Source organism: Chelonia mydas, chromosome 3, assembly GCF_015237465.2.
Source record: "Chelonia mydas isolate rCheMyd1 chromosome 3, rCheMyd1.pri.v2, whole genome shotgun sequence".
Lineage (NCBI taxonomy): Eukaryota > Metazoa > Chordata > Testudines > Cheloniidae > Chelonia > Chelonia mydas.
Window position 1 is genome coordinate 188,910,187 of NC_057851.1, and position 17,712 is coordinate 188,927,898.

General features: G+C 40.7%; 1 protein-coding gene across 3 annotated transcripts in view; it reads left to right on the forward strand.

Moving 5' to 3' along the window:
- The window catches only part of LOC102938329 (WD repeat containing planar cell polarity effector), a 255,151-nt gene that overhangs the window by 186,143 nt on the left and 51,296 nt on the right, over positions 1-17,712 (forward strand). For all 3 annotated transcript variants that reach the window (XM_007062889.4, XM_043543984.1, XM_043543983.1), the window contains exon 14: positions 3,586-3,688. In XM_007062889.4, the coding sequence (XP_007062951.3) occupies positions 3,586-3,688 (103 nt within the window). The remainder of the gene's footprint in view (positions 1-3,585; positions 3,689-17,712) is intronic.

Below are 17,712 nucleotides of genomic sequence, written 5' to 3' on the forward strand. Positions count from 1 at the left end.
ATGGTGGCCTCTGACCAGTCATGGATCTAAGGAAACTAAATACCTTCATCAAGAAATTCCATCACAAATACCTCAGTTTTACAGTAGGAAACAACCATTACCAATACAAAGTCCTTCCCTTTGGCCTGTCTACCACCCCAGGATATTCAAATTGCCTGTCAGTGGTAACAGCTTACTTGCAAAGGAAAGGGATACATGTTTATCTTTACTTGGATAATTGCCTAATAAAAAAACATAATCAGAAAAACATCTTTGCAAAGCCATTTTCTCATACTTGTATCCTTTTTGAAAATCTGAGGTTCCTGATAAACCAAAAGAAATCTGTTCTGGAATGGACAAAATCAATACGCATCATCAGCTAAACAGAGCTCTTCTTCCTCGAGAAAGATTTCAAAAAATCCAAGCTGCTATATACAGTCTACAAACTCAATCATCTCAGCAAGTAATAGTCTACCTCTGATTAATGGGTCTTCTAATTACAACAACGTAAGTCACTCCATATGCTCATCTAAAGATGAGAAGCCTTCAACACTGACTGTTCACCAACTACAGACAGAGTATAAACAGCATGTATCAGAAACTAATCATTCTGACAAAGGTGCTGCTATCATTACAGTGGTGAACTCAACCACAAAATGTGATCCAGGGTGTATAGTACACCACTCCAGCTCCATCAGTGACTGTCACTGTGGATACATCCATTGTAGGATGGGAGATCATTGCCACACCTTCAGTGCAAGAAGTCATTGATTCCAAGACAAGATTCCACAAAAACCTTCTAGAATTCATGGGGTGTTAAAGGTTTTTCTACCTCCTGTTCAACACAAGATGTTCAAGGGGTCACAGACAGTACCACAGCAGTTTATTATATAAACAAGCAGGGAGGAGCCCACTCTCCCTGGCTCTGCAGGGAAGTGATATTATGCGAATGGTGCATTACTCATAGCGTATTTCTGATAGCACTATATATGCAGGAAAGAACAATGACCTAGTAGATCAACCCAGCAGGGTCAACGTGGATATGCAAGAGTGGTCCCTGAAGACATCAGTAGCACAGGGAATCTCTGCACAGTGGGAACACCCAGCCATAGACCTATTAGCAACCAAATAAATATGAGGTGTCAGATGTTTGGTCTGAGGGTGGGGATCGACAATCGTTTGATCTCAGATGCATTTTTCCTACTATGGAATCAAGGGTTCTTGGGTACTCTCCTCCCCTGCCCACCCCCTCTATGCTGAAGGTCATACACAAGATAAAGCTGGGCAATATTATTCTATTCACCCTGGTTTGTGCCAGGCAACAAGGTTCCCAATCCTGTTCCACCTGTTGACAGGGATCTTCAAGACCCTTCTGGTCTATTCAGATTTATTGACCCCCCCCGAGCGGTTGAGGCTGTCACCCAGACCCAAACTGTCTCCAGCTGATTGCGTGGGTGATAGGTTTCTAACTAACTTCAAGCTTTCATGTTCAGCCGATGTACAAACTATTTTAATTAATTCTAGGAAAGAATTGACTAGAAAATGGAGTGTGTTAAAATGTGTTCTCTATGTGGTCAGTTCAAAATAGCATACCTCCTTCATCAGACCCAGTCCAAATCACGCTTACTTTAAAAATTCCTGTTCTGTCTTTATCCTCGATTAAACGCTGTTGATCAGACATATTGGTTTTCACACTCTGGTTAACAATAAGTCAGTATTCACACATGAGTCAGTAAAGGGATTTACCTATCAATGCTCCATGAAGGGTCTCCCTCCACTGTGGGATCTTAACTTGGTTTTCACACAATTAATGAAGCAACCTTATGAACCTCTGGGAGAATGTTCTTTATTTCATCTTTCAATCTTTCATCTTTTTTGCCCCAAACCTCTTGCCCAAAAGGCTGAAGCCATGCTGCACACTACTAGAATGATTTAGAAGTAAACAGAGCTTTGGCTTACTCTTTAGATAGGACAAAGAACTTTAGATGTTCTCCTATTTTCCTGTGCAGAAAATAAAAAGGGGTAACCTGTTTCTTGACCGTTGTTGTCTAGATGGATTAGACTCTTCATGCAGGAGACATATTTTTTTGGCTTCAATACCTCTTCCTCAGGGAACTAAGTCTCACACTTTACTAAGCTAAGGTGGCATTGTCTGCATATCTCAGACTTATGCCAATTATAGAGATCTGAAGAGCTGCTACTTGGAGGTTCATCCATCATTTTCACAGAGCAGCAAGCCATGGATCATTCTAGCCTCTAGGTCAGATGTTCAGTTTGGCAGTGCAATCCCACAACTGCATTTTCATTAGAACTCCTCATCCCACCTTCCTTTGAAGGAGTACTGCTAGCCAGTCTAGCCCATGAGTGGGAATGTGCAGAAGCCACTTTGTGGTTACTTACTTGTAACAGAGGGTTTTCAAGACGGACTCTGCATGTTCACACTCCGCACCCATCTTCCCCTCTTCCTTGGAGTCCTAATTACAACACAGACCTGAGGAGGCAGTGGAAGAAGCGGAGGCAGTGCGAGCGCCACTTCCCCTTTTATAGCATCACCCCTCAAACAGTCTGAAACAGTGAGGGTAGGGACAGGAGGGGGCATGTGGGCTCTCCAGTGGACGTGGCTAGCTAAGGTTCCACCATCAGAGCTGCACCAGCTGGCACATCCCATGAGAGTGACTAGGCAGACTCCACCTCCTAGAAACTCAGTTACAAGGAAGTACTCTTCATTTACTGCAGTAAGCAAAGCTGTGCCTGGCTGCTGGTGCACATCCATGTCAGAGAGGCATTACCCTCAAAGGTTAGACCATCGAAACAGATCCCTCTTCCCTTAAGGACAGATGGACACTGACCTCAAATTACAGAAGGCAACGATGGACCAGTGACATGGGAATAATATACAGCTCTCTGATCCAGAGTGTGGCCACCTTTATGAGCTTAGCCTACAGTAATCAGCCATTAAACCCATGGTTGTCATAGTGCCCATGAAATCCTGAGTTGACTCAGAACTCTGATAATCTGTTTGAATGTTCAAGTCACTGAGCACTATTAGTCTCAGTACCATACATCCAGTATCATTGCAGTGAGAATCCTTATCACCTCACACAAAGAATTTACAGTGCAATAGGACAATCATTACACTGAAACCTATTCCAGCATCACTCTCACACCAAATGGAAACACTGCATCACAAACATTAGATCAGGAGTCATCCTGCGCTTTTGGTTAGATGTAAACACCATGGCCTCACAAACAAGACAGGCAAGCCACCTGCCAGCCAATCCCATTTCGGTGCTGCACCAGACTCCTAAAGCATCCAGCTAAAGTTTCAGTTATACATGCAAAGTCGTCAGCCTCACTTTTATCGGTTCATGGATGGTCAGTGTTTTATGTATTAACCAGAGACTTTTCTTTCAACAACATGAGTAGGGTTAATAAATTTGCATAGGGAAAGAATAGTACAAAGAAAATTAAAATATAACAGTAGGTTCATCTGTTCCATTTGTGTTTGCAATCTAAGGAAGAAAAGAGCCTCTTTCTTTCAAATTCTCCTTTGTTACTTGTCTGATTCATTTTAGATTAATCTTTTATTTTGCTTTATTTCCAAAGGACATCCATTACCTTGCAGTAGATAAGGGTGAATTGGCACTAGCTGAAGTGGCAAAGAAAAAGGCTAACGACATTGATGCAGAATCAATAACTACTGGAGTTGGTAAGAATTAATGCTGTTTTTAAAAAGCCCTTTTTGTTTTAATCAATACTTGTTCTGCATCACCACGATGTTATACTTGTAGGGGGTTATTGGTTAATTTGAATTGTTTTCTTGGAAAAGAAGGTGGTGTCTTTATTTGAGGGGAAGGAGGTAAGCTTATGAAAACAGCATTGCTTTGCCTTTGGGTATAGAAATGAGAATTGTGTCAATGTGTGGGCTGCAAAGCAAAAGAGAGTAAATCACCACAGTTTTATAGAAAATAAGAAAAAGGGTTAATGAATTCCATGCACATTGTAATGAGATTAAGTGCGAAGGGTCCTGATCCTGAAATCCTTATTCACACAAGTCAACTGTTATTTATTAAGGACCAGGTTGTGGAAACCTTACTCACCTGGCTGAGCATTTACTCACACAAGTAGTCCTGGTGAAGACAATGGGATTCACTTTGTGAAGCCTCTGGAAGTACTCAGTTGAGGTAAATGCTCTCCAGTCTGAGCAAGGGCTTCACCATCCGGCTCTAAAGTAGGTCTGTTGCAGTCAATGGGACTTGGTATTTGAGTAAGAAATATCTATGTGAGCAAAGATTGCGGCACTGTGCCCATAGTTGGGTCAGTAACTTGGCAGGCTGGGCAAAACAACTTGCACTTCTCTTCCCCCCACAAAGTAGAAGTTTGATCATTTCTTGTGTTTTCACTTAATCTCTTTAAAGAGAAGCGTAAAGATATGGAGACTGTTCTGTTTCTTTAAATTTGTAGCAGGAATCAGAGGGCGGGGAAGTCAGGAGAAGATTCCAGGCAAGAGCCCTATGTAAGAGAGAAAGAAAGAGCATAGTAGCCAGTGGTGGGCAACCTGCGGCCCGTCAGGGTAATCCGCTGGCAGGCCGCAAGACAGTTTGTTTACATTAACCGTCCGCAGGCACGGCCATCCGCCGCTCCCAGTGGCCACAGTTCACTGAAGGAAAATTTGTGTGAACTTGGGTTAGGCAAGTTTTTTTAGGGCCAGATTGTCAAAAATAGAAGATTATAACTGTGAGTTTACATTTGTACATATCTGATTATGAATGCAAATACCAATGTATATGTGCAAGTCATGTATTTTTGTGTGCATGTTGCTAGTTCAGTGCCTAATGGGCTATGTGTGCTTGTAAAAATCTGACTTGTATGGGCACATAGCATATTTGCGAGTAAGAGTTAGTCAGGCACACATGTATATATGCAGTTGTACACACTTAATGCTACAAGTTTAGCCCTTAATCTCGCTGAGTCTGTTTCATTATCTGTAAAATAGAAATACTAATACTTAGAGATTTTATGAGGTTAAATTAATGCTTTTAAAGTGTATGAAAAATCTTGCGTGGAAAGCCCTCTCTCTGTAACTGCTAATTATTATTATTTTAAAGTAAACTCCTTCATTGTAAATGATAAAGTCAATCCATCATCTTTAACCATGGTCTTTAAGATGTTGTCGTTTTCTGAATAATTAATATCGGGGTGGTTTACGTTTTTTAGTACATGCAATGCCCCCCTGATAAATTGTAGTGAATCCTCATTATATTAACAGTGGAACACTAAGGGTTTGATTCAGTTTCTACTGACATCAGTGGGAATCTTGCCATGAGTTCAGGAATTGGATAGGGCCCAAAGTACTTGAAAACAGAGCTAACGGTTTTGTTTTCTTTTGCTTCTAAACATACACTGAACTTTTGCATTATGCTGCTTTAATTTTAAATTTGTGACCCAAGGAAGAATCATTAGCAAAGAAGGTTTTCTGAGGCCTGGGCATTGTTTAACCACTCAAAACAAGCAAACTCAGTGACCACCCTATATGTAAATTACAGTGTCAATGCAACACTAACTCGGAGAAGTGAATCATGCAAAAGTCAGAAGCGTCAGAGTTACTCTTCAAACAATCTTAACTCTGCCTCTTGGAGTGTATGCATTACAACAGAATCTTTCATTACAGACCATGTATGCAGTAGTACAAAATACTACATGTCCATTTAAGGGTGCATAGAAAAATTAAGTTACCAGCTGCCCCAGTGTATTGTGATTCCCATTTTTGAGAGACAGTCTGAGTGTCCAGGCCCCTTTTATTGAAGCCAGGCTTTTATCCAGCTCCCTTATCTGTTTTCCCTTCCCACCTCTTACTTTTCCTTTTCACCATCTTGTGACCACAAACCTTTCATCCATCCTGTTTCCCACTCCCTGTTTCTCTTCATGCCATTCTAGTGCCATCTGCCCACATTCCTCTCTTCTGCTATTCTGTTTCAAGGGCATTTCATAGAATCATAGAATATCAGGGTTGGAAGGGACCTCAGGAGGTCATCTAGTCCAACCCCCTGCCCAAAGCAGGACCGATCCCCAATTAAATCATCCCAGCCAGGGCTTTGTCAAGCCTGACCTTAAAAACTTCTAAGGAAGGAGATTCCACCACCTCCCTAGGTAACGCATTCCAGTGTTTCACCACCCTCCTAGTGAAAAATTTTTTCCTAATATCCAATCTAAATCTCCCCCACTGCAACCTGAGACCATTATTCCTTGTTCTGTCATCTGCTACTACTGAGAACAGTCTAGAGCCATCCTCTTTGGAATCCCCTTTCAGGTAGTTGAAAGCAGCTATCAAATCCCCCCCTCATTCTTCTCTTCTGTAGACTAAACATCCCCAGTTCCCTCAGCCTCTCCTCATAACTCATGTGTTCCAGTCCCCTAATCATTTTTGTTGCCCTCCGCTGGACTCTTTCCAATTTTTCCACATCCTTCTTGTAGTATGGGGCCCAAAACTTTGAGGCTTCCTAGATCAAATCCTTCACTTGCACTGCAAATTTCAATGAGAAGGCAGCAGTCAAAGCAAACAGACAGTGCAAGTGGTGTATCATAGAGGCAGCTGGGCCCAAGTTCTACGCTAAGGTAGGGAAGGGGCTCTCGTAAGGTGATGGTAAAATCAAGGGATGACTCATGAAGGCCAGAGGATGAGTTCCCTCCCTAAATAATATTTGTCACCCAAACCATTTATATCTCAGTGGCATATTATCCCTGTACCAATCCCTCCCATCCACATTCTGGTTGAGCATAGCTCAGTGTAACACGGCAAAAGCCAGACTTAATGTTGCAAAGGATGCTATTTTTCCTCAGTGTAATTTCTGGATTTTTAATTCATTTGAGCTCCTTATATGGTCAAAGTTTGCCATGCATATATATATCAAAGAAGCAACTGTCAAAGGATCCTATGGCCAATAAGAATGCCTGGATGATTCTGATGAAAACACGGTAGAACCATTGAAATTCCTTTGTGTTTCAGGAGGTAAAACACAGCTAGTTTCACTCAGGGTTTTGCAGGGGGAAAGTGGAGTCAGCTGGGCTCTCTGCTATTCCTTGCCCTTGATCTGGGCCTAAACAGACATTGTCAGATTAATTCGATAAAAGCTTTTTAAGAGAAAGCATTCTCAACGGATTTGATGTTTGAAATCCTATGAGAATACATCGTGTGGTATTATGAGATCAAAATAATGGCACTGTACACTTTCCCAGAGTAGAAATGCAAAGTCCTTCCCTTTTCTCCAACTCCAATTTGAACTGGAGACAGGTGGCCATGGATTTTATGGCTGTCTTTAATCTAGTTTTGGACCAAAGTTAAATTCTGTTGAATTACTTCCACAGCAGATCTTTAACACAAGCTTCTTGGCAAAGGCTCAGTGATTTCACTATAACCTTGTCCTGAAGCTTGTTCTGTACTCCTCAGTTAGCTATATTGATGTGAACAATATAGACATTTTTTTAAAATATCTAGTAAAGAGAAATCTAGGCTTACTAGCAGAGGATTTGTATTAGCTCTTGTACATACCCTACCAGAGCACAAATAACTAGATATTGTTTTCTCCACTGTAGAAGAGCACATCTGTTCAATTCAGTAGACTATAGATTGCTAATGTAAACCACAGCTACAAAGCTACAAAGAACTCACAAGGCACAATGTGTTAAGAAATGCCATGTTTAATAATGATCATGGAGGTAAAGAACTCAGCCATTCAAACATTACTGTACTATGAATACCCAATGAAGAGCATATGTAGTAAATGTCAGAAAGTTTCCCAAGGCCAGCTTCCAACAAATTACATTAGAGCCCAGCAAGATGAATTTATTTTAACCTTCAAATCAATAGCTTTCACCCAAAAGGGATTCATGTTGTGACAAGAAAGACAGATAAATGCTGCATAGTTCAAAGGCAAACTGTGAAGCCCTATACCTTTACTTAGAAATTAAATTTAAAATATTAGTAGCTCTAATGTTTAGGCAATGTTTTTAACAGTGGTACCTTAATCAAACAACTGGAGATGTGTTAATTTCACTGTTCTAAAAAGCCCTTTGGGGCTGACTTACTCAGTGGTCCATTAGTTGACAAGAAAAAAATTTGAGATTTTTCCCTAAAAAAAAAAAAAGAAATATTTTTAAATTCCCAGCTACAATGATACAGATATTCTGCAATATTTCTTCTCATAGACTATATAGTAGGAGAAAGCTAGGAGGAGTAGCTACAAAGAACTCAGGCAGATCACCTCATTCTCAGAGAATTCCACTGGTTCCACTTGCATTTCAAAATCAAATCTAAAATCGCCCTTCTTGCTTTTGTAATTATCCAGGGACTTGCATTAGCCTATCTTTGTAAAGTGCTTTGAGATCTACTGATGAAAAGAGCTATATAAGAACAAGGTGGTGTTATTGTTATTATATTATTACTATTATTAGAATTGTATTACATCATGGGAATTTCTTTTAAACAAATGGCCTTCACAACATATAAGATCTTTAAGCATAAAAAGGGGAAGCTACTGTCCAAAATTTATCCCTGTGAGTCACCAATATATTCTGATCCCGAACCAACTCTGTATGTTTGAGTAGTCAGGAGTTCCATTAAACCCATCGGAGAATTCCTGCATTTTAGGTGCTCAAATGCACTCGTTCTCTTTGACTTTCCTTGAAATTCTCACAATGTCTAAGAACGCTGTCTTTTGGAGGTCACTGATCGAGGTGTCTTGCACTCCTAATGTGTTCTTGAGCTGCTCATTCATACCCTTAGGGATTGCTCCAAGTGCTCTAATAATCACTGGGATTGGCTTTGCTCTAGTTTGCCATCATCATTTCACTTTGTGTTAGAGTTCTTCATACTCTGTTATCTTCTCGTCTTGTTTCTATTAATCATTATTATTATTATTATTTATCTGATAGAGTTCATTTCTCTTCAGTTCCCTCACCACTCCTTTCATTCTTCCAGCAATAGCCTTTCTTCGGTCCCCTCACACACCCTCTCCACTGCTGGCGAGAGAGCCTCCGCCCATCTGGAACAGCTTTCTCATATCTACCTGCCTCATTGTCTTTCCATCACATTTAAAATTTTAGATGAAAACTTACCTTTTCTCCTGATTTCTCTCTTCCTCTGCTGTTATTTATTATTTCATGCTGCAAAATGTTTTGGGATATAGTATGTATAAAAGGTGTTATCCAAAATAAAGTTGTATTGTACAGTAAAAATAAATCAATATCTAATTGTTCCAGATAAGAATATTCCAGTGCTGGCCTTCAAATGACAAGGGACATGATGCGCATAACTTTATGTTCAAGTGTTCTAAAAAGTTAGGGCCTCCAACTTAAATACTGGAGCTCCTGTTCATTTATTTAGATTTCCAGTTTAAGTCAATCAAATCCTCAGAAGCCAAATCATTTGCTTAGAGTATTCCAATAATATAACTCTTTCCCCCAGGAGGCAAAGAAATAACCCATTTGAATCCAAAATGCTCCTTTCACACACAATTGGCAGTTAACCTATAGTGAGAAATGAGTTCCACCATGTGACCTTTCAGAATACTATGCCAGGCATAATGAGTGCATTATTAAGCTCCCCCACATCTCTTTAAGTCATTTAGTTATGCTTACGTATTGCCGCACATAGGATCTGATCCAAAACGCACTGAAGTCCATAGAAAAATTCCCATTTACGTCAATGGACTTTGGATCCGGACCACATGCTGACCTGAGGTACCACGAATACTCAGGAACAACAGGATGAGTTAAAGATGGATTAGGGCTTGGTCATGCAAGGTGCTGAGGGCTCTCAATTGCCATTAGTTTCAGTGGGAACTCAGAGCACTCAGTTCCTTGCAGGTTTCAGCCCTACTGCACCTTTAGTTCTGAATCCCTCCTTTTACGTGTTAGACCCTCGTTGTTGTTGTTGTTACATATTTCACATCATTTTGTGAACTGACTGGCTGAACGTTCTGCTTGATTTTATCATTTACTTTTTGTTACTTAACGTTTTCATTTCTTCTAAACATTACTGAAGAATAAATCTTCAATTCTTAATATTGTAGCAGTTCCGGTCACTAATTGCTTTACTTCTTGCATTGTCTTTGAGCAGCATCACATCAGGTACTTGTTTTACTTGAGTTATGCCAAACTATTTTTGGCTCCTCTTCACCTATCTTCACTTCATTGTGTCATGATGTCAGTTTTGATCTATACCTTCCTACTGCTAGGCAGCTTTGCCTAAAGACATAATCTTAAGCCCCTAATAATTATAAGTACATCAAAGGCTAGCTGCTTTGCTTAGCTGCAGAGGGTCTACACAAGGCTCTGTGTACCTGAACTTGAAAGAGATTTATAGTTTTCAGTCAGGTTTTTAGAATAATTATGGCATTCCTTAACTTTTTTTCTTGTTTATTGTGACTTAATGTCTGCTACAGAATGTGACTTGTTTTTTTAAAAGTACCAATACCCAAACTATCAAATGAAATGAAGAGGCCATTCAACTTTAGGTCTTGATTTTAAATGAATTGATTCCCATTTTATTTGTAATACTCCCAGTACAGTATTTGCCAACTATGTCCTAAAAGATACTAAGAGCTTTGAGGCTAGCCAGACCTGTCGCTTTTGTCTTCCTGAGATGATATTTCAGACAGAAAAAAATTCAGCAATGGGGAAGAGCTAGCCATGGTGTAACACCCATATACCATTACCTAGTAGGGTAGGTAGACTGGGACAAGGAGTCAAAGGGGGACAGAAACTGGGACGGAAGGATGAGGAGGGGCAGAGGCTGGGAGCTGTAAAATGAGAGTGGTAGTTGTGGTGGGAGAGATTGGGACAAGGAGACTGGGACTGCACAGTCAACCTAAATTCTGACATTTCCTAACTTTTGAGTGCTTGATTTTGCAACCTTAATAGTGTTCTTATAACAGTTTTTATGGAAGTAATAAATATATAGTTTATGGGTATTATATCAAGCCTGCATGAGGTATATAATTGCCATTTCTAGCTCAAGGTATGAATGTGTACAATCAGCAGACTGTATCTGCTGACCCATAGGCAACTCCTCAGAAGCCCCTCCATGACTCCTTTCATGGAGAGCCCATGGAGTGGCCTGTCTGGGGACTGGTGGAGAAGCCAGATTCAGAGCAAAAATAGTCCAGAATATTCCCCTTCTGCCCATGCAGTTTCATTTGTGCTTTTATGTATATACAGCAGCCAGAATCTGGCTCATTGTCAACCATTTTGTAATCCTGCTGGATGAAATCTACTGTGTACATGTAAAAGAGTATTAGTGTTCTATCATTTGTGAGATTCTCTTTCCATGCTTTATCTACTTAGCATTAGATGTGTGTCTGCATGTTTGTAATGTATCATAAGTGTGTTTCGCTCATATACCCTAGCTCCTTCCTCAACCCTATAGTTTCTCTGATTTTAGTATTTTCAGAGAGCATTCATACATATAGAAGGAATAGCTGGCAAACACATACTTGCATGGCAGTTGGTATGCACACCAAGGTTATAACCTTTCTTCTGTTTACTCTGTATAATGTAATGTGATGTGACAGGGTGTAACACATCACAGAGGTGACGTGTCAGCTGAGGAATTTGAAGAAGAGGTGTTTTTCTGGAACACATAGCTATAAAATTTGTGAGGTTTTAAACAAACCGTGTTTACAAAATTATAATATCGGAAAAGGTCCTTTTTAGTCTGTTTCATGCCAAATGAGTCAGATGAATATTCACTGCAAAGGTGGGTAAAAAAAGAAATATCAGCCTTAGCCTGGGGCAGATTGGAAGGGAAGAAGAAGCTATAGATTCTCCTGTGTTCAGAAGTGTCAGCGTTTTCTAAATAGAGCCATTCAGTCAGTCTTCGTACATCTGTTTGCTGATGATACAGATCAAGTAGAGAACTTTTTTTTAAAACTCTGCCTGTGATGATGACTCCAAGCAAAGACTGTGGACTCTCAAGCTCTGTGCCCAGGGTCAACTTGAGGAACCCCATAGCAAAGTGGAGGTCTTGGCTATTTTCCTTTTAGTGAACCTAGGTGAAAGAGTGGGTAAATACACTAACATTTCTCCTGTGGAGACTAAAATCAGACACGTCAAAAGTGAAAGTAGTTTGATGGTCTTAACTTAGTACTTATTTGAAGGTTTGTTGGTATAACAAAACCAGCACATGCCATAGTCATTCACTGTTGGGAGTCTCTGCTCAGGAGAGGGCTGGTGTCAGCATAGCAGGGATGTTCCTGGTAAAAGCAAAGTGGAACAGATTGACTAGCACTGACAGTGTGCCTTGCACTTGCCAGCGTTATCAACCTGTTACTTTCCTGAGCATCAAACTTAGCCAAAATATGAAAGAGGAGAAATAGACCAAGCTGAGAGAAAAACGATTGCCCTGCAGCTTGGAAAACTGACCAACAGCACCCAAAGCCACAAACAAGGTCATTGGAGGTCATAGTTTCAACCCAAGGGACAATTCTTTCTTTAAACTAAAACCTTTCCCCTCCTATATATTTTTGTTTCCTTCAATGAAATTGTCTTTTCCCTGAATGTTCTGTATCATCAGTTAGTCTCTGCCGAAGCAACTCTTTTGCAAATTTCAGGGTCATGTGACCATAGCCGTAGCATTGCTCAAGCAGTAGAAGCAATAGCCGTCTTACAGCAGTGGAAGAGGGTTTTTTCTTCTCACCTAAATTTCTACCCTTCACGTTCAAGCTGCATATTTTGCTCAGAACATTTGTTGGACAAGCCTCCTGACCCAGGGCTGGTTAGAAATATTTGTGCTTTATAATATTATTTCCACAACAGTCTTCATAGCTAACTCCAGGACTAGTTGTCTCTAATGAGGCTAGTTCTGAATCATGTTAGTTTTAAACTATTGACTTTAATCTTAAATGCAGCTCATGAGGCAACGTTGACCATGCTTGTGCCTTATGAAATTTCAGGATGTTGTAACATTATAATGAAAAGATGCAATGTCATCACATAGCGACAACCACAATATAATTTTGGAATGGATGGCAAACATAGACAATTTACTGCTTCTTCCTCTCTTTTTACTGCTGGGAAGTGAGGAGAAGGCAGGTTAGGATGAGAAAGCTGCTCCTTTCACTGTCTTTAAACACCCCCATCACTTTCACCACTCCTTCATATACAGACATTACAAACAGTTCTATATTTATATCATATCTATCATGAATAGATATGAAGTATCATGAAGATTTTCTTGGCATGAGTTTGGGATGATCATATTGGTTTGAATTCTCATGAGTAATTAGGTTAGGCCTGAATGCACAAAATGAGCGAGGTGTTGTAACTGCATGGCAGGAGGAAGAGGAGGAGGTCTTAGCTCATCGCTTTTAGCCCAGTTGGTAGGGTGTTCCCCTCCCTCTCTCGCTCACTCTCAAAGCGTCAGTTGGGCCAGAGAGAGAAAGAGGTGTGAGAGAGAGCACAAGCATGAGAATGACTTTCTATCCTGGTGGTTAGAGCACTCACGAGGCAGACCCAGGATCCAGCCCCCCTGCTCTAGTGACTCTAATTATTTAGTGCACTGAAGGAGCCCCACATCAGAATAGCCCAGATCTCAGTGGTTTGAGCACTCACCAAAGAGATGCAGATTCGTGTTCAAGTCCCTTCTTCCCCCCTCAGTTGGAGGGGAGACCTGATCGGGGTTCTCCCACAGCCCAAGTGAGTATCCTAACCACTGGGCTAAATGTTATGGGCAGTGGTGGCAGCCGGGGGTGCTGGAACTATTTGTATTGTGCGGGTGCTGACAGCCACTGAACCAAACTGTAAACCCTGGATATGATGGCAACCACGTCAAGCCAGGGGGTGCTGCGACACCCCCCAGCACCCCCGTTCCAACGCCTGTGGTGGCTGCTGTTGTTGATGTAGTAGCTCTGTATGAACTTGCCAGAGGAGCTCAGCCCAGTAGGCGGTCTCTGAGCAAACGCCTGTCTTCACCTGGTTTCTGAATCGCTCTGGAGCTTAGGCGTCTGGGCACCTAGCGGAAGGCAGCAGTACACATGCCCCGAAGCTGAAACAGTGCCTGTTGCTATTCCCGCTGAGCTCTGTTCCCACTCAGCTTCCCGAGAACTCAGTTCGACGCCAGCCTTTGTCACTCGGGTATCTTTATTTGGCATAAAGCAGCGGTTCGCTGAGCTGATCAGACCCTAATACAGGGTGGGTGGATGTAGGGTACATCACAACACCAAAGTTACACACGTACCACCACCTAGCCCAGCCAGCCTTTCTTCACTTTTGAGGTCAGTATAACTAAAGTCAGACCAATATTGACGTATAACCACTGTTATTCTCCGGCTCAGACCAATATTGACGTATAACCACTGTTATTCTCCGGCTCAGACCAATATTGACATATAACCACTCTTATTCTCCGGCTCTGTGTCCCCACTCACCCGCCCCCAATATTTTTTTTATATATACTTCTTTTCCTCTCTACAGGATCTCTCAAAATTTTCTCATTTAATCATGTATTAATTACAATTTGTTTCTGTAGCTATTTCTGATCATAAGAGTATTTAAAAGAAATTAATTTAAAAACATTGACCAGAAAAAGCATTGCTCAGTTTACGCAGGTCACAGTTTTGACAGTATGTACAACTCCAGTATCCCTTACTCATACCTTCGGCCTTCACATGCTTAGCGCCCCAGCAGTTCCAACTTTGTTAACCTCTCCTTAGAAGCCTGGGTTCGGTAATGAGACCTACCTGTGCTATCCGTTCTTTCATTATGAATTAAAAGCAGTCAGTCTACAGCCTTTAAAAACGGCATGGGGCAGTTTATCATCTCAAATAGACTATGGCCCGCTTCTGTATATAAATGTACTCATGCTTTTTTAAGCTAATATATCGTGCACTTATCACTTCCCTTAGATTTGTTTGTATAGTGGAGACAGTTAATTATGTAGTTAGGCGGTAGCAGGATGACAGCAATATGAGTAAACTAAACGATAACCCGAGAGTGCTTCTTGCTTATGATGTAATAATTGTATCTCTTGTTAAGGCCAAGGCTAAGCTATTTAGAGAAATAAACTCTGAGTCCAGAGACCTTACAGTCTGTTGGCCTAGAAATTAATGAATTAACTGGGAGAAGTCTTCAAGCTATTATTATTATTATTTTATTATATAATTATTTGTACTATTTATTTGTACTATACAGAACTGTACTCTGTCTTCTCAACCGTGTAATTTACTGGATATATAACATCTCCTTCTCTGATTGATTGGTTTCTACCCTCAGTGCTCCCCATCCATAGGCACATAATAAACATAGCCTCCTCTGGCTCCCCACCTTCTGACCCGATCTAGCCTCAGACCTCTCTTCATCCCTGCTGAATTTTCCTTGCCACTTGAAGAAGACTTAGTCCCCTGCCACATCTGTTTTTCCCACACTAACAGTGATTTTTTTTAAAATTAAGTTGTATTTGATATTTGGGACTATGTGTAGTGACAGGGTAGAAGAAAGTCATGGACTGAAGAAAGCATGATTGTTGTGGACATGTAGACTGTGAGTTTTGGGGACAGTAGAAAATCAAAGCAGAGGGTTTTGCATAATCAGTGTGCACTTACTTAACAATAAGATTGAGACAGGATAAGAGGTAGATTTGAGAGTCAACTTAAAAATTATCAGAAAGCGTAGCCACCGTGAGAGCCCTTCCCCTGTGCTTGGCCAGTCATGTCCCTGACACAATCTACAGGCTTTACACACTTTATGGTTATTGAGAAAACTCTGTGTAGTTATTATGCAAATTAGATCCCCTGAGACAATGTGAGCATAGGGAATTGCATAACTGTGAAATAAGTGTCTATCCCTTCTCCCTGATTGGTTGAGACAATTTCATTTTGGAGAGCATGTAGTAATCAATGTGGTTTCCAGTGGAGTTGTTTTTTCAGTCTGGTATCATTTATTTGTTGAAACTTCCTAGTGTAGAGTTCAGTTCTGCTCATTTGCTAATCTTGTTTCATCACTCATAATCCTTGCTATAATTCGATCATAAAATATATTTGCTACAAGATGCTTGTACAGGGGTTGGGGGTTTTTTTGTGGCAAATATGCCAAGGTCTGTATTGTATATAAGTCCAGCTAGGACAAGGAGTGGGGACGGTGGGGGCTGCCTCTTCTCTGAGATGGGAGATTTGGTGTCTAGGTGTCTTACTTGAGACAATAGGAGACATTATAGCCTTCTGGTTAAAGCAAGGGCGTGGGAGTCATGAGGTGTATGTTCTCTTCCAGACTCTGCTCCTAACTCGTTGTTACATTGAGCTAATTGCTAAAGCTCAGTTTCTATTTCTGCCCTTTGGTTCCCCCTAAATGATACCCTCCTGTTGTTAAGTGCTTCAGTATTCTTAGAGGGAAGGTTCTAAATAAGTGCAAGTATTATTTATTTTGTTATGTAATGTGCATAACTGACACATGGCAACTTCACTTGTAATGTGGGGATGCTGTTAATTTATTAACTTAGCTCTTGTGTCTATTCACTAACTGGCAGACACTTGCCCTATTACTAACAAAGCCATAGTTTGTGACTATTAAGTATGTGGGGGTACAGTCTGCTCTGATTTACATGCCATAAAACCCACTAACTTCACTATGGTTGCACAATATGGACATCATTGAAGAATTTGGTCCATGGCATTGAAATTTTTCAAGTAATAAATCCTCAAAAATTTTGAACCAAGAATGAATTTTGTTCACCTCTCCATCTTCATATATTTAGAGTTCTAGAACTCTCCTGGGCCTATTCTCCTGTTCGTTGTGTGGCGCTTTTCTGGCTAACTGTTCAATGGGAGGCAGTGTGGGTGATTGGATACAGGACTGGATAGGCACTCAGGAGACATAGGTTCAATCTCTAGCTCTGCCACTCACCTGCTGAGTGACCTTGGGCAAGTCTCTTCCCCCTCCTACCCTTCATTTTCCTTGTCTATTTAGATTGTAAGCTTTTGGGGTCAGGGATTCCCTCTTTCTGCATGTCTGTACTTTGCCTAATACCCTGCCTTGGCTATGGCCTGGAGGCACTATTGTAATACTAATTATTATTATTAATTATAATAGTTCCATTCATATTTATTTTGAATTGTTGTATCCAACCTCTTTTTTTTTTTTTTTTTACCTTCCTGTTGTAGGTTAACTGTATAGATAGGTGAAATCCTTCCAACTTCTAAAATCCTTCCTTTCTCTTACAATATCATCTAATCTTTACAACATGAGGCAAGAGAGACTTCTGGGAAGTCAGTTACCTTAATTCCACCTTTATAGCTACCTTCATAGCTTCTTATTCACTTTCACCACTCGGTGCAACTACACACCATTACAAGTAAAGACTAATTTTAGGATTACACAGCAATAGATGTTTAAAAGGATTCTCTATGTTGCTTGCCATCCTCTTACTTGAGTTGTTTTCTAATGATGAGGCCAGTTTGCTAATGAATGGCTTAATTCTGCAAGGTTTGAACTCCACTCAGCACTTTGCAAGATCAGTCCCCAAAGCTGCAGTTGCCCATTGAAGAGCAACTCCCATAACAACAACAGAAGAACTGTTTCTGCCCACACAGATCTGATTGCAGATTTGGGAGCCTAGAAAGTACCAAATAACACCACTACTGATTTTCAAATAATATGCTGTAGATCCCTTCACTTATATGTAAACTTTATATGAATACTCTAAGTCCATTCATGATGTCATCTTACTCACAGATGAGTCCTAAA